General features: G+C 54.3%; 2 protein-coding genes and 1 long non-coding RNA gene across 4 annotated transcripts in view; 1 reads left to right on the forward strand and 2 right to left on the reverse strand.

Moving 5' to 3' along the window:
• The window catches only part of LOC135977338 (rho GTPase-activating protein gacV-like), a 954030-nt gene that overhangs the window by 49899 nt on the left and 886608 nt on the right, over positions 1-17523 (forward strand). The gene's annotated exons all lie outside the window — the stretch shown is intronic.
• On the reverse strand, positions 946-5064 carry LOC135977361 (uncharacterized). The gene is made up of 4 exons (XR_010594815.1): positions 4958-5064; positions 4474-4548; positions 3483-3636; positions 946-1988 (listed from the first exon to the last, which is right to left on the reverse strand). It is a non-coding gene; the product is annotated as an uncharacterized LOC135977361 (long non-coding RNA).
• On the reverse strand, positions 7497-16196 carry LOC135977327 (maestro heat-like repeat family member 5). The gene is made up of 9 exons (XM_065577628.1): positions 15951-16196; positions 15166-15315; positions 13025-13179; positions 11097-11223; positions 9849-10039; positions 9068-9205; positions 8792-8909; positions 8117-8260; positions 7497-7730 (listed from the first exon to the last, which is right to left on the reverse strand). The coding sequence occupies exons 2-9, from the start codon at positions 15268-15270 to the stop codon at positions 7497-7499; spliced, it is 1212 nt and encodes a 403-aa protein (XP_065433700.1). The 5' UTR covers positions 15271-15315; positions 15951-16196.

Consider the following 17523-nt stretch of genomic DNA (forward strand, 5'->3'; position numbering starts at 1 on the left):
GTGAAACCCTGACCGATTAGTAGAGGACAGAGGGGGGATTTCATGGAGGGGTAATGGGCCCCTCTCGCGGGCAGGTCTCCCCACCATGGCACTAACCCTATTTGGTGAAATTCCCTCTCTGGTTGGTCCTACGGGGATGAGGCCCACCCCAACTGGGAGGAGTTCTCGGAGGGGTCACATGACCCACTTCCGAATGGGTCACTCTCCCTCAGAACTTTCCCTCATTGTTCAAATCCATTCCTGAGGCAGATCGATGGAGATAAAACACCCCCAGATTGGTAGAGGAGTGGGAGGAGCTCTTAGAGGGGTCACATGCCACTCCTTGCTTCCGCTCATGTTTCCATCTTGACCCCAAAAGTCTTATGTCATGGGGTCAGTCTCATGGTGACAGATGAGCGATGCCTTAGGGGTGACGGGCGAGGTCCTATGGCTGAAAACAAATAACTGCCCTTAGCCTCAGGGTGGTTTGGCCTAATGGCCATAGTCAAAATGGCTGCCCTCCCACGTAGGTCCGTGTAGCCTAACGACCAGAGTCCGTGCGGCCGCCCTCTCCGTCAGGGCTGTGTGGCCCAACGACCAGAGTCCGTGTGGCCGCCTGCTCCGTCGGGGCCGTCTGGCCCAACGACCAGAGTCCATGTGGCCGCCCTCTCCGTCGGAGCTGTGTGGCCCAGAGACCACAGTCTGTGCGGCTGCCCTCTCCGTCGGGGCTGTGTGGCCCAACGACCACAGTCCGTGCGGCCGCCCTCTCCGTCAGGGCTGTAGGGCCCAATGACCAGAGTCCGTGCGGTCGCCCTCTCCGTCGGGGCTGTGGGGCCCAATGAACAGAGTCCGAGCGGCCGCCCTCTCTGTTGGGGCGGTGTGGCCCAATGACCAGAGTCCGTGCGGCCGCCCTCTCCATTGCGGCTGTGTGGTCCAACGACCACAGTCCGTGCGGCCGCCCTCTCCGTCGGGGCTGTGTGGCCCAACGACCACAGTCCGTACGGCCGCCCGCTCTGTCGGGGCCGTCTGGCCCAATGACCAGAGTCCGTGCGGCCGCCCTCTCCGTCGGGGCTGTGGGGTCCAATGAGCAGAGTCCGAGCGGCTGCCCTCTCCATCGGGGCTGTGTGGCCCAACAACCAGAGTCCATGCGGCTGCCCTCTCCGTCGGGGCTGTGTGGCCCAGAGTCCGTGCCGCTATCCTGTCTCTCATGCCTGTGTGGCCCGATGGCTCCAGACAATATGACTGCTCTCTCCCTCAGTGCTGTGTGGTCCAGAGACTAGAGTCAATATCGCTGCCCTTCAGAACAGGGCTGTTTAGCTGAGAGTTCAGAGACAAGATGGCTGCTCCTCCTCTTGGGGCTGTGCAGTCTAGTGGCATACTGGGGAGGTGGGCTGCCACCCAAGGATGGATGGCAGCCAGGGCAGGAGGACCCGGGCCCTTGTTACTCCACTGGCTCCTAGCCCAAGGCCTTGTCCATGGCCAATGTGTTTGCCATTGATTCAGTGGGGATCCAACCAGAACATCTGACGTCACTCAGCATGACAATGGCTGGTTCACCCAGGTTACTTCCTACAAGATGTCTCTAGGCCATGGGCTGGGGGTCTCTGGGCTCCCAGCGTAGGAAACTCCCAGAGACTCCGATCTCCCCTGCACGTCTGCAGGGCCCTGGGGATGCGGCTGGGTCTTGGCTCCTCGCGGCTCTGCATTCAGGAGCTTCAGCTGCTTCTGGACTGGAGCCCACAATGTGCATCCTCCATTTTCGGTGCTCTGCCTAGACTGAGCTGAGCTGCTCCCTTTCACACGGGTGCTCCAGCTGTAGCATGTCCGGCAGGGCTGGGGAGGGGCTTGGCTTCCTCCGCCTAGACTATGGGGTTCTGTGTGGCTGGTGCACCCGGCACATCCTGCTCTGCCTCTTCTGTCTCCTCCTTCCCAGGCAACAGCTGCTTTGGCGTCTCACAAGAGATGTGATCGGCGGAGGGCTCAGTTGGCTCCTGTTAGCCTCTAGATGTCTGTAGGAGGGAGAAAGGGCAGGAACACAAATCAGAAGAATAAAACCTTCAAGCAGGGGAGTTTTCCATGGCACAACCCCCCCACACACACACACACTTTGCTAAAGCTCATTTGCAACTTCCCTGAATCCTGGCATTGCTTAAAGAGAGCCCCCACCCCCGCAAGCTCCGCTGCCCTGTGGGCTGGCAATGGTTGAAGGGAGTCTGGGAGAATTTCTCCTCTCTCCGCCTGGCTCTGATGACTGAGGGAATCACATGCGAGAAGCTCTGGGAATGTCGGGCTCGGTGCAGTGGGGTGAGATGTCCGACATGGAGCCCAAAGGTGGGGTTGTCCTGACTCTGCAGTAACTTCATTCCAGTCAGAGAGATTTCAGAGCTCAGCTACGGGGTTCTGCCCTGTAACTGTGTGTGGGGATGGGGCAGAAGTGGGGCAGTGATGCACTCATGAAAGGAGTAGGGCTAAGGGGGGGCCCGTGCTGCAGCCACTAAAGCCCCTGTGTGCTGCGTTCCGGTCGCGCCGGCTCTGCCTGGCTGGGATGGGGGCGAGGCGGCTCCACGCGCTGCCGTTCCCCGCCCTGAGCCGCGTTGCCACGACGAGCACCACACCGGGAACCTCTGTCCCTGGTGCTGGTCTTGTCTGTAGGCTCCGCTCCCTGCAGCTCTCATTGGCCGGGAATCGTTAATCCCGCCCTGGCCCTACTCCCCAGCCCGTTCCAATCCTTCTCTTGACTCCTGACTCCGGCTCCAACCCTTGGCTCCCCTAGGCTCGACCTCCACCACCCTGACCACTAGGCCCCACCGCCTCTGCTCCAACCCCGGGCCCAACCATCCGTGCTTTGGTGTCCGACACCAGCGATATGTAGGAGTCGTTCACCTCACTGCTTTCCATGCGTATGGCCCTGCCTTTGTCAGCACTGGTTTTCATCTGCCATTGTTCTGCCCAGTCACGTGGCTTCATTAGATCCCTTTCAGCTGCTTCAAAGTCTTCTCTATGCCTGACTAACCTACATAATTTTGGTGTCAAGTATCAGGGGGTAGCCATGTTAGTCTGTATCTACAAAAGCAACAAGGAGTCTGGTGGCACCTTAAAGACTAACAGATTTATTTGGGCATAAGCTTTCGTGAGTAAAAACCTCACTTGAAGAAGTGAGGTTTTTACTCACGAAAGCTTATGCCCAAATAAATCTGTTAGTCTTTAAGGTGCCACCAGACTCCTTGTTGTTTTTCTACATAATTTTGTGTCATCTGCCAATATCCACCTCATTGTTCAGTCCCGGTTCCAAATATAAGAACATAAGAAAGGCCAGACTGGGTCAGACCAAAGGTCCATCTAGCCCAGTATCCTGTCTTCTGACAGTGGCCAATGCCAGGTGCCCCAGAGCGAATGAACAGACAGGTAATCATGTAGTGATCAATCCCCTGTCACCCATTCCCAGCTTCTGGCAAACAGAGGCTCGGGACACCAAAAAGTTGATAAGCGTCTGTTGTACGTACCATAGCAGGACAAAGAGGTCTTCTGTGTCGGTCACAGTTCCCTAGTCGAATGCAGAACCTGACACAAGATTTCCAAGCTTCTGCAGCCATTTGTAATGTCTCCTGAGGATGCACCCTGTGGTCCTGTCAGATGTCAAAGGCACTTCCTGAAAAGCTGAAACAAAGAGGAAACGGGTTGAAAGCCCCATGGTGCTGATGTGACTGGTGCCTAGGAAATCTCCCCTTCAGATGGCCGTTGCCACATGCTATTAACTACCCAAGAGTCTGGGGGCACAGAAACAACAACTCTGCTACTCCCAAAATAGCCCTGGACAGAGAGGAGACCCCATTCTGTGCGTAACTTCCCCCTCCCCCAGGATACACACGTCCACACACATGTCCACACACTAAAACACAGGCAGGTGGGGGCAATTGTTCCTGGGACGTAACAAAAAAGTGTCAACAGCAGAGGTGTTAAATCATCAAACATTTATGCACAGATCCGCAAAGGAATTTAGACTGAAATCCTTTGTGGCCCTGTGCCTTCATTCCTTAAGAGGTCACAGGGAAAGATGTTTCCCATGTGCACTCAGGGGATTTCCTATGAGCTGATAACCAACCTCTGAGTGGTTCCCTGGCCTGCAATTACTCCATTACAGAGAGGGCAGGTGATGAATTTTTCCCTACAGAGGGTAATTGTCATCATCATCATGCTTAATAATAACAACAGCCCTTTTCAATTCTGTCCGGCCTTCCTTTAGAGACTTTCTGACCTTTCTGAAGACAGTCTCCCCACACAGCTCTAAGGCTACCTCTATGCTAGGAGCTAGGGATGGTTATCCCCTGCTCCCGTACACATCTTGTGGGACCTCGATGAAAGCTCGTGTGACCATCCTTCTTCTTTAAACGCTGTCCTTAGCCAGAGAGGGACACATTCAAACCTGTGTTCAGGCCTTGTGCTGCACCCCTGTACTTCCCACAGAGGCACAAACACACAGAGCTATTTCCTTACCTTCATACAGGCGGGAGATGCCATCTTCAGTCACGGTTTCAGACAACAAGTCGCAGTAATGGCGGATAGTATTTCCTAGACATACAATGGATCTCATTACTTTTCAAATCCTTCGCTGAAAACTGCTAAAGGTGCAGCCATTCCCCCAAGACAGCCCTTGGGAAATTCAATACATTCCTTCCATCTGCTCACAAAGCACATAAAAGCATCTGATGCCCAGAAGTTACTGAGAGGCTGATTTCCAAAGGAGATTGAATTCACATCATGCGGGTTTCCACTAGGCGCAGCCAAAGAGTTGTTGTGGGCAGGGGAAGTTGGTGCAATCAATACAGCTAAATTGCTCCCTTAATCTTGGAATACATGTTAATTCTGTCTCTCTCTCTCTCTCTCTCTCACACACACACACACACACACACACCAGAAGTCTAGAAAAGGGCTTTGAAGGAAGCAGTTCAAAAAAGATCAAGTGAATTTCTCTGCTTACCAATGAACAGGGCTGCAGAATGCCTTATTGTTGTCTGTGAGCTTTCCAGGTACTCTAAGGCCTGGAACAGGAATTTGGGGATGTGTCTCTCGTTGTTCTGCATCTAGGAGGGAAGAAGGAAGAAATGCGCAATATACAAATGACATGTTCTTCCCACAGCGAAGGGGCCAGGAAAGCCAAAGCACACAGCCAGGGCAAAGCAACTGCCAGTATGAGCCCATACACCATAGCAGCACCTCTCTGGAGTTACTATTGTGTTCTCCAGAACCTCAGCTTTCATTTTAAAAGACACAAGTTTGGAGGTCTGACAGTTGTGGAGAAAAATTTCAAAAATGTGAAGGGATTGTAACTCATGCAGAAATGAACCAGCAGAGAGCCTGGAATAGAGTCCTGCCGCCCGACCGAAGCGGATGGGTACTCAGGGTGTGGGGTTAGAAAGGTCTCCCTCAAGTCACCATTCACCACTCTCAAGGCACAAGGAATCCACCTACCAAGCACTTCCAGACACACTTCAGGAGCTGTGAGGAGCCATCCCAGGCCATGCTGCGGAACAGCCTCTTCAAATGAGCCCACCTGAGAAACACTGCGCAGCGGAAGAGCGTCAGTTTACATCTCTGCAAGAGAAGGTGAGACCAAGAGGGTTCTCACTGAGAGAGGGATTGTCTGGGGGACATCGAACCTTCCCCTGTCCCTTTTCTCTCGCTTTTCCTGCTAGTGGAGATTCCTGTCATTTGTTCTACACAGGACTGTGCTCAGGAGAGGGAACTGAGACTTGGCTGGAGACAGCCAGAGCCGTCCTGTCTTTGGATGGTTTGGGGTGGTTGCCTCTGCTTTGGGGGGCCCCGCACTTCAGGGGGACGCAGGACCTGGGCTGTGCTGGGGCCAGCAGCAGTAGTCCCGGCCCGACTAAGTTATACCCCACCTCGCCAGCACCCAACGTCGCTCGGGAGAGGAGAGGGCAGGGGCTTGGGAGGAGGGGAGAAATAGGGGTGGAATGGGGGAGGAGCAGGGGTGGGAAAAGGTGGAGTGGGGGCTTGGGGGAAGGGGTGGAGTGGGGATGGGAGGTGGACGGGGGGGGGTGTTGTCCCAGGCCCAGTGCCCCCCTATGGGTGGCCCTGGAAAGAGTCATAAGAGATCTCCACAACTCAGTCCTTCTATGCAAAGAAACTGTATGAGAGCGTGAGTCAGCTTTGGGATCCCAAAGAGTCGGACCAAAGAGGCACACGGATCAGGCTTCCCTCCACATCCCAGTTGGCCCAACAAAAGAAGGCAACGTCCGGTGAATGTTGGGAAGCGAGGACCTGCTGGAGAAGGTCTCTCAGGAGCTCCAGGGAAGAAGGCAGGGCAGCTGCACCCACTTTCCATAAGGCTGTGGGCAGATACCAGCTCCCTGAACCAAAGGGCACTTACAGATTTATGCTCCCTTTTCTTTTGCTGCCTCTTGTTGGGAACCTTTGGATGCAGCAGCCCAAAGGCCTGAGGCCTGTCTTTGCAGTAGAGGGTCAGGACTCTTTCCCAGAAGAAGGCTTTTCTTCCAAATTGTGCTATGTTCTGTGGGGATGGATGAGGCCCTAGACTCCAGCATGGAGTGAAGCAGGGAGGAGAAGACTCTGCTTGGGCAAGAGGCTCTGGCCATTAATGGAGTGGGGGCCCCAGGGGATTCTGGCTCTTTGCTTATAAGGAAATAAGGACGGTGGCACTTACCAGTGTCACACGCTCCTCCTGGTCTTCGAGATGCAGCAGCAGCGGGAGCAAGCAGTTGATCATTTCCTGCTGCACCAGGCCTTTGTCCGGGTCCTTCACCCTGCTCACCACCTTGCCAAGCAGTAAAATGGCAGCGGAGCGCACACTGCCCCTCTCCTGGCAATGACACACAGGGAGTGGGGAAGCCCGGTTAAACCCAGGCAGTATCAGAGCATAACGCGACAGAGTCATAATCCGCCCGCTGCTCCGGTTCCCCCTGTGTTAACTGACTTGGCTGGCGGGAGCAGTGAGGCCACCAGGCTAGCGCCATAGACAACTTGTGCAGAACAGGGCCTGAGACACTGTGCAGGGCAGTGCAGCCCCTTGGTGTCCCAGACGCAATTTCTGTCTGGAGAGCACCGAACCCTAGACCCCTAGAAGATTAGGGGAGGGGGTGGGAAGGCTGCTGGAGACTGGTCTGGGGAAGGGGAGAAGCAGCTGCTGGAGCCTTGCAGGGATGTGCTGCTACAAAACACAGCAGTTCTTTTGCTCTTCAGTTCCCCTGAGAGCCGGGCCATTCCCGACCCACCTCTTTCCTGCTGGGAATCTCCACCTCTTTGGGGGCTGGTGTTCTCCAGACAGCTGGTCATCTGCCCAGTGCCAGCCCCTCTCCCCCAGGCCAGGCTGCAGCAGGGGCTGAGAGCAGGGCGCTGAGGCTGAGGTTTGCCAAGAAGAGCTCTGACAGGGAGGTGGCGGAGCAGGAGATTCCCCACCCATGGCGGGGGCACTCCTAGGAGGCTCCATGGCAGGGCTGAGGGGCGGGAGGCAAGGGGATGGGGAGAGAGACACAAGGGCATCAGAGGCAGGTGGAGGGGGGGGGGAAATGGGCTTCTCCTGTGGTTCCAAGCCTTACGTCATCAATGAAGGGGCGAAGGCTGACTGAAATGTCCTGGGAGATGGAGCCAAGCCCCTCCCCGTCGAGGAGGTAGATGATGTCTCCAGCTTTATGCATGGCCTCCATGACACACACTCCATTCCTGTCACCGAACGTGTCCATGATCGCTGGCAGCTGGGCCCGTAACAATTGCACCTGCAGGAATGAAGAAGGCAGCTCATTACTATCCTGGGTGACAGCCTGGAGCACATGCTGGACCATCCCACTCCCACCTATGAGAAACCACGGCTGGCACAGCCCCCCAACGGGGCAGAAAGTCATTCTCCTCTCACTCAGTGCCAACTGCTCACTGTAACCTTTGTCTTTGCTCACCCCGCCTCCCCCATTGCATCACATCTGCAATCAGGGGTCAGCTCACGGGAGCAGGGACCATGTCATGCCTTGATTCGCTCAGTAACGCACCTCCAACATTTGAGTGCCGTGCGTTAAACAACAAGGCTTGTGTGGGGATCTCGCTCTCATTTCTGAGCTATTCGATAGACATCGGCTTCCTCGGTCCCCGGGCAATCCACGCCTCTCACCTTTGCTGGCTGGAGCACAACACTGCCAAGGCCTCGCAGACTGAGCCTACGTATGATGGGATTTTTGTCCTGGGTCCATTCCATGAGCTGCGCCTTGAGCTCTGATTTTGTCACTATCGTCTCAATGGAAGGACTCTGGAGCAACTGGAAAGAGCCAAATCAACATCCGGTTGAGGAGCAGAGGTCTTCCTGTGGGGTCTGTTCCCTGGACAGTCATCTTTACCAAATGGCCACTTACTCCCGTACAAAGTCTCTGGTGTGTAGGGAGCCAGTTGCTGCTCTTTCAGTTGGTTCATTCCCAGAAGTTAGACTAATGTATAAGTCACAAATAAACCCGCAGGAAAAGGGGAATCTCCAGGCCCCATTGAGTGCCATGGAACAACCCCTGGGGCAGAAGAAAAGCAGACCCCAAGAAAAGGTGAGGAGACAAGCATGGCCTTGGGGCAGTGGTGAAACATCTCCTCTTGTCATATGATCCCATCTAGGCACATCCAGCCAGGGGCGATCTCACCCTGTCTCTCCCTCCCTCTCTCTGCCGTGCCCCACAGCCATCCATGTGTGGAGAGGAGCTAGCTGGCTGTAGGCTGCTGAGCTCCTGACAATGTGCCCAAGAGCTTACTGGCCTGAGCTGCTCTGCAGAAAGCCCACTTGTGCCTGTCAATTAATGAATCTCACCTCAGTGCAGAAAGTCATGGCGATATGTCTCTGCTCATCCTCCTTCTGACTCTGGACAATGGTGACGGCCTCTCTGAAAACTGCAGGGAGCTGAGGGTTCTCAAACTCGATCATGGCTCTGGAACATGGAACAGAAAGTCCCTTGTGGTTATCAAGGGGGAGAGAGAGTTCCTCACTAGTTGCTGGGCTGAGATGGCAGCTGGAACAGAGGAATATTTCACACGGAAATCCCATTGCCAAGAGAGACCCAATGAAGAGGAAACTTTGGGCTCCTACCTTGCAATTAGGCCAACACCCTGTGAGTAGTAATATCGGGAGGATATCATGTCCCAACCCTGCTGTAACTGGATGCCGGCAAATTCCTTCCAGTATCCGGGCATGGAAAAAAGAGTCTTCACAGCCTCCACTGACGTGCTAAAGACAAAAAAATCCCAGTGTCAGGCAACGAGATCACCCCCAAGCATGGCAAATCTGCACAAGCCCTGGGACACACAGCATGGTCAGCAGTAGCTAGCGACCCCGAGGATAGATCCAGTGTGATATCATGGTGCTTCCCTTCCCAAGGGGCCCTGTCTACACTGCAGATTCATTGAGTTTGTAACCAGTTACTGACACTAGCTTCTTAAGATGGTTGGTGTCATCACTCAATACGGTTGAATACTTGATTCTTTACTATGGCAGGTAACAGGACACAAGCGGGCATGTGCGGCCAGATCCTTAGTTGGTGTAAGCGAGCAAAGCTGTGTCAGTTTACAGCACCTGAGGTGGCCTCTGGCGCTCTGTGTTTCCACTGACGCTTTGGCAGGTGGCACATGGGGATGGATGCACAAACATGACTGCTGCCTGACTGTGTAGTGAAAGCAGCTGGCCTGTGGACGGAGTCAGATGAGCGAGTGTGACTCACAAGAACACACGGCTCTCAACCCTTTCCCCTCAAGAGAGACCTGCACCGAACTGAGCCTGGGCGAACTACAGCACCCGAACAAATGATGGCCATGAACAGAGCACACGTGTTTAGCAGAACAAATCTGTTCTTCCTTTTCCTTTCAGTCATTACCTTAGGGGGCTGAGGCAGCTGGACCCCTCCTCGGGGCTGGATGTCTCGCTGGCCCTGTAGGTCCCTGGCAAGCGCAGCTCCATCACATACTGCACTTGCCTGACGCAGAGGATGAGCATCTGGGGATACATTTCCAGGATGGCTTCTCGGTATCCCCACAGGAAAAGGACCTCGTAAATGGTCCTCATTGCCTGGAGGGGGGAAAGAATTTCAGTCAACTATCCCAATCTGCCACCTGCCCCCATTGCCATTCGCTATTGTCCTTTTCTCATGTCTCATTTCCTCCACAGGCTATTAGAAAAGAGGATTGGCTCCTGAGAGGGGAGGAGACATTTTGAGGCTCCTGAACCATCACCCATTCCTGGAACGAAAGCAGGATGGAGCCCTATGGAAAGATCAGAAGAGTCTGGATGACGTTATTCCCCGTTGTTTCTCTTAATGGTGCAGACCCTGTGCTTTGGCTTTCCAGCCATGACTGGACGGGCTGAAACCATCCTGAGGAGATCCGTTCGCATAGGCCCAGTGTTTCTGGCCCAGTCAAAAGTACTGGACATCTCATGATCCCATGCTGGGAAGCTCTCTAGTCACAGTTTACAGAGCCAAGAGACACCGGAACTGCAGCTGCTCACTAAAGGGCCATCTAGAGCAGAAGACAACTGAGCCAGGGGACCAGCAGATAAACCACTTCAGATCTGTAACTTTTACCTGGGGGAAACTTTCTTTACACGTCTTTGGTTTGCTAGGAGGTGGCCAGGACACACTAAGGCCTGGTCTGCACTACAGAGTTAGGTCAACGCAAGGCCGCTCACCCAGCATCACCCTAACTATGGAATTTCCTTCCCGTCGGCAGAACTGCCCCTCGGTTCCAAATTAATAACAATAATAATTAAAAATCTCTCCACGAGTGGCAGAGAGTCCAGGTTGATGCAGTTAGGTCGATGCAGTGTCAGTGTAGACACCGCGTCGCTTACGTCAACTGGCTTTCAGGAGCCTCCCCACCCTGGCCGTACAATCAAGACGAGCGCTTCTGGCGAGGACGTGCACTGCCGACACAAGCAGCAAAGTGCAGACACACACAAGGGATGGAATTGCTGTGGCGGCTGTATGCCGAGGTAAGTTAGGTCGACTTCATTGTGTAGTGGAGCCATGGCCTGAAGCTAAGAAGGGGTGAAGCTCCCGCACACACACACATGCACCATCCTCCCTGCGGTGGCGGGTTGGCAAAGTGACATCTCAAATCTCACTTACAGCCAGAGACACATTGCCGCTCTTCTCCTCCCGGCGTCTCTGCTGGAGCTTGTCCAGCAGCTGCTGCAGCACCTCCCTGGTGAGCTGTGGTTCTTCACCCAAGGCCTTCCACAGCTCAATGGCACATCTGCAAATTCAGAAACAGAAGTCTGACCTTCCCTGCTTGGCCACCTCTTGCCCTCCCCAGGGAGAGACTTGGCGTGTAGGCAGGAAAGGCATCTCTCAGAGGACACACCGATTGGTGCAGAGAGGCTGAGGCAGGGCAAGTCCCTTCAGAGAACGTTGTATTTATTCCTTTCCCCTAATGTTCCTGAAGCTACAACCGCTGTTTCCAAGACAGTGACCATGTACTGACCACAGAGTGACCACCAAACTGTGACCCCCAGACTGTGCAAAATTCTGCTCTGTTACGCTAGGGTCAGTCCCGAGGAACTTGCCTGACCTCACTGGAGTTACTCTGGCTATTTGGGGGTGTAACTGAGACCCAGCGTTTGGCCAAGTGTCTCTTAACAGCCCAATCCTACTGCAGTGTGGTGGGCGGGGTCAGACACTGAATCAGAACATGCCCTGATAGGAGAGGACTCAGGAGTTTGGAAGGGGAGATTGTACTGCCCAGTGGGACAGAGATGGAAGGAAACTAGTACTGAAATCCCCCTCCTCTCTTCTCTCCATTCTTGCTGATCTAAGCACTGCTGGTCCTCGCAGGCATCTGCAGAGGAAGACTGCAGATGGATCCAAAAGACTCCAGTCATTGGACTTCCAAGTTTGGTGAGGAAGGTCGGACATGGTGGTCAAGCCCTGGGGACATTGAGAATTAGGTTGGACAAATCAAGAGTAAATGGCCTGGATTTGAGATCTTCAGGAAGCTTGGCTGAAATTCTGTGCCAACGCTGCCGAGTTTCTATAGCTTCTGAGCACAGACCCTGGAAAGCACTGTGGCTGTTTCAAGGAATTCAAACCTGAAAGGTTTACAAATCAAACATTCAAATCAATATGAAAACCAGCACTGTATTCCTCTGGTAACTGCATTGGGTAAGAAAGTCAATTTCTTTCGTGCTGCTCTTCAATTTGCTCTCCCATGTGACACAGATTTGTCTGTGGTCAGTGCAGAACTGCACTGCAGAGGATGCCGAGGAAAGCCAGCGTTTTGACCTCTGGCTAGGGTCCAGTTGGGTTTCACGGCCCCTAGGCACATGGGGATTGTGTTATAAACACCTCAGCTGGATGACTCTGCAAAGTGATCGGCAATAACCAGCAGGACTCAGATGAAAAGAGGCACTCACCCCGCTCAGAGCCATTATTCCCGGCTGTCTGCAGACTCAGGCAGGCTGCACTGCATTTACGCTCAGGTCATGTGTGGATGATTTTTTTTTTTTGTTGCAACAATAAGGGCTGGAAATTTGTGTCTTAAGAGATTTATCTCTGCTGTACAGCTCCATAAGGATGAGTGCATTTTCTCAGCACTTCCTCAGCCATGGAATAACTAGGGATCTGACTACAGGTAACAATCCTGCACTGGTCCCCAGGGGACAGACAGATGGGCCTCATGGGCCTTTTCCATCTCTGCCCTCTCTCACGCAATAGGGAGCAGCCAGACCTCATGACCCAGGGATGTGGAGTGAGCCCCAAAGTCATTTATTGGCCCTGTACTGGATCAGAGAGCAAGTGGAGTGACCCATCGAAATCAGGACAATGCTGGAATTCTCCAGAAAACTGGCACGTCTCCATCCCGGGGAGTGCAGGAGGAGGGGTTGGCTCCTCAGTGGCTGTGCCTGGGCATGTCCTTTTAGTGAGAATGGACAGCTCTCTTCACCGCAGGAAACTCCCTCCAACTGTGTGAGCCTGACAGACCCTTCCCGGACGGTGGCCTGTCAGTAGGAGCAGGAAGAGAAATAATGGCCCGAGGTGATAACAGAGCAGCTCCCTACCTGTCCGATGACAGCGTGTGCGCCACACAGCTCAGAACCACATCCTGGGGGTGGGAGCGAGCCAGCAAGGCCGTGGCCCTCAGCGCTGCTTTTCTGGCTCTGGGATCACAGACGTCGTCTAGCCACATTAAGATCCTTCCAACAACGTCTCCAACCTGGAAGAAAGCCAGAAAGTTGAGGGATGGATTTATCAATGAGTGACCTCCTCCCAGGTAACCCCATCTGGCAGCCCTGCAAACTGCCTCTCACCTCACTTTCCCATCTCTACTCCTCCATAATCTCAAGAAAGAGGCTTTGACAAGTACAGGAACCCCAGTCTTCCTGAGGTCTGGTTTAGCATCTTAGGCTCAGAAACACACACAAAAGCCTTCCCCAAAACCTGACCGTGGGCACAGCTCAAACTCCCCTGATGTCCCAGGGCCTTCCCTGCCTTAGCAAACTGCTCGCAGCCCTGCTCTCAAGGGCTTCCCTGCAGGAGCCTTTCCTCCATCTCTGCAACTTCCTGTTGCTCTTTCTACCACGATCAGTTCCTCCAGACCAGTGGTTATCAACCTAGTTTCCGTGTGGGCCACATCCAATACTATCTCTTTGCCCCTGAGGATGTCCCAGGTAGAGAAGCACTGCTCCAAACCCAGCTGGTTCTACGGATGTACCCCAGAGCCCATCCCAGCGATGGCAGGCAGGGCTACGTGGATGGGACTAGCCAGCTCCAGGCCCCAGCCCTATGGAGAACCTCTACACTGTGGGATTTTAAAACCTGCCGTAACAAATCTTAAAGCCGGGTCTCTAACCTCGGGCTCAGGCTGTGGCACTCAGAACAGCAGTGCAGACATGGTGACTTGGGCTGGAGCCCAGGCTCTGAAGCCCCCTCCTCCCCTGGCTTCAGAGCTCAAGTTCCAGCCCAAGCCCAGAAGAGGCTGCATTGCTGTTTGGCCCCACAGTGCCAGCCCTGGGAGCCCAAGTCCATAGGGCCAGGCTTTACGGCTCCTGCTGCAGAGTTTGCAGCACAGGGTAGACAGACCCGAAAGGGACAAGCCACCCCCTAGGGCTCTTCCATGAGGAATCGATCATTGCTCTTTCCTCTCCTGAACAAGGAGCAGGAGCTACAACCCGGGTGGCTGGATTCTGTTGACCTGTTCTGCTAGCAGGAGGTAGAGCCCGGCACAAATCAATCTGCTGATCGAGGGGCCATTTGTTAACTTCCCGCTGGACCTGTTGGAAACAGGGAACTTGGCCAGAGACAGGGACGACCTGCAGGGAACCCGAGGAACAGGCAGGTTTGGGGAGGAAGCTCAGGCTGAGGATTCGGTTCGTTTATTTGTCTCCGAGTTTCCAGGAAAGCCAAAGCCCAGGAAGGGAATAAGTCTGCACTGACGCGCCACGGGCAGGCGGTATTTGGAGAAGGGCGGGAATGTCACCTATTTCCAGGCTGAGTGATAAAAGGCAACGTTTAAAGAACTGTAGGGAACATGAACCCTGATTCCTTTCTCAATAACCCACCTGCGCAGGCTTGGGCAAGTCAAGGAGCTCTCTGGACTTCAGTTTCCCCAGGTGTCCAATGGGTTCAATTCCTACCTCCCAGGAGGGTGGTGGAGTTTCATTAATCGGGGTAGTAAATGATACCGAGAGCCTCCTACCCAGGGGATGTAGAAATGAAGTCTGCCAGAGACCTCCCTAGGCCAATCTAATTCAGGGGGGCAGACACTCAGATCTGTGGGGATGGGCAACAGGATCAGAGCTTGGGAGAGACAGAGAGAAAAGTGCAAAGCCAAATTCCTCCTGATACTTCAGCTGGACAAACAAGGCCCTGCAGCATGTCTGAGGAAACCACGTCTGCTCCTGGAGCCTAATGTGGAGGCCCATCGGCAGACTAGGTAAGTGCTGCGCTGCCAGGGCTGGAGCTCTCGGCACCTTCAGTGTGGCTGGGCTGTCCTCAGGGACGTGTCAGAGCTCCAGCGGGCAGAGAGCACGTTACAAACCTGACGCCGTGGATCCCCGCGGCCAAGCGATGAATGGAAAGGGGCTGAGCCAACCTTCAAAGCACCATGCCAGCATGTCCCAGGAACGGTTTCCTAGGAGAGGAAATTCTCCCCTCCCCCTCTCTGCGCAGCATCCTCTGCCCCACGGCGGGAGTCTCTTACTCTCTCCATCTTGTCTCCGTGTAGAGATACGATGGCCCTCAGCTCTTCCTCTGCGGCTTTAAATCGCTCCAGGGTGGGTGTTGTCAGACCCTTCACGGCTCTCATCAGCAGGGCTTGGGGCTGGGCTGAGGAAAGCTGCTCCCCGGGGGTCTGCAATGAACAGGGACAAAGCCTGTTGGGATGGAGTATTTCCATTGGGCAGCTGCCCTGGAATAGTCTGTCTCCGCGGGAGGCTGGCAGGGCCTAGTGAGCGTGGAGACTCCGGCTGAGCCCTTTTCTTAAAAAGCCTCAACAGGTGCCGAGGTTTCCTCAGTCTTTCATCCGCTCCCCTCGCCCCCTCTGCCTGAGAAGAGATGGGAGCCTCTCAGCCAGTGCTGGGACCCCAAGGGCCACCCCATTTCTTCCCTCTCTAGCCCCTCCTCCCAGGAGCCCAGCTTGTGCTGAGAAAGCCCCAATGGCCTGCAAAGCCCATTCAAGTTGCTTGTTGAGTGCAGCCGAGGGGTCACTGGAGAATCTGCCCCGCGTCCCATCCCACCTCGAGCGCCTGAGCAGATTGGCTCAGCAACTCTAGCAGCCCACGGTGTCTGCGCGGAAAGGACTGAGAACAGGCCCCAACGGAAATGCCTCTTCCTTCCCCACCCCGCAGCGTGTGGCGCTGCCACAAAACAGGCAGAAATCGCCGGCAGGACAGAAAGTAGCTTCGACTGAAGGAGCGAGTCTGCCTGGCTGAGGAGAATCCCAAACTGTGGGCCTCTGGGGCCAGACCCTTGTGGGTCAGAACTTACTGGGCACAATGTTAGTCCAGGGGACCTGGTTCCAGGGTCATCTAAACCCAGGGCCTGGGGTGCTGGAGGCCTTTCTCCTGGTGTCTCAGGCACCTCCTGAGTATTACTGCAGCTGGCCTGCGTGTCTGGATCAGCACCGTCTGTCCTGGATGGCAGCAGCTGAGGACACAGCAGAGCACACCAGAGTGACACACTCGCATAGCTACTCCAGCCCCCCGGCGTGTCAGAAGCTCCCAGAATTGCAGACTTTTGTATGTGCTGCAGGGTGCTCTGTCACTAATCATCAGAGTTACAATGGTGTCTCAGTGTCTACAAGTGCAGGGATGGGCCTCGTATGATTTTCAGCAGTGCCTGTGTGCCATGAAAAGTGCATCAGAATCAGGCACCTGAGTCAGGCACTTCTGCGAATCCCACTAAGCACTTGTGTACTTCTTTAGGTGCCTAAACCCCTTTGTCAATCTGGATTATTTGCCTTATGCAAACAACCTAGAGAAACTCATAAAGACTGGCTGGAGTTGATGACGTGCAGAATGTTTCCTTTCAGCTCCCTGAGCAAGGGGCAGGTAGTTCTCCTGTCAGAGATACCAGCTCCGGGAGACATTAATACACACAGCAGGGGATGCTTTCCATTATCTCAGTCACAAAGCGTCATTACCATTGTCATATGGGAGCTGCTTGGTAATGAGGGGATGGGAGCGCGCTCTTCTTCCTGCTCTTCTGGACTCCCTTTTCCCCACTTCCCCTTCGACTCAGACGGCTCCTCCTTCGTCCCTGAAGCAGAAAGAAACATTCGTAACATTTCGCTTTTCCATGTGTTATCCCTGGTTTACAGAGGACGGAAGTCGGGCCCAGAGCCCTGAAGCGACTTGCCCAGGGTCAGACTGAAGGTTGTGGGCAGAGCTAAGCAGAGAACTCCGATCTCATGGCTCTTCGCTGGGGGCTTTTACCACATGAGGCTTCCTCTGATCTAGGGGCCAGTTTCTTTTCCATGGTGTATTCTACTCTTCCCCTCCCCTTGCACAGCGTTCCTGTCAGTGATGGGCAACAGGCCTCATTTGCACTTAACCCCCCAAGAAGTAATGACACAGCTCTGGTACGGTTCCCAGCTGTGACCTGCTGAGACCTCTGGAGCATTTTACTGATGAAACAGACCTGATCCAGGAGACAAGAAATGATTTCCTACAACATCCAGCCTCTCTGTTCTCCTTACAGCCTGGAGCAATGTTAGTACTCCCCACCCCACAGTGCCAGACCCCCAGAGGGGGGTGATCTGACACTGTCAGCTCTCCCCACCTCAGCGATGGACCTCGGCCACCCTGTCCAGGAGGATCCGGCACTAAATGGATTCCAGAGTCTGAGGTTCCCATCACTGTCCCGTGAGAAGCCCTGATGGGTAAGGCTTGTAGAGTGACTGGTGTGAGTATTCCTCACATGCTCCTCGCCACAAACCATGTGGATTGAATCCTCACCTGTAAGATCCAGTTCAACTTTTTCTGTGTTCTCCTGCAGCTTCACCTCCTCTGACTCCACCTGGGTCTCAGCTGTTTTCTTCTTCAGGGACAAGTGCGTCCAC

The sequence above is a fragment of the Chrysemys picta genome, chromosome 24 (genome assembly GCF_011386835.1).
Source record: "Chrysemys picta bellii isolate R12L10 chromosome 24, ASM1138683v2, whole genome shotgun sequence".
In the NCBI taxonomy this organism is placed as follows: Eukaryota; Metazoa; Chordata; order Testudines; family Emydidae; genus Chrysemys; species Chrysemys picta.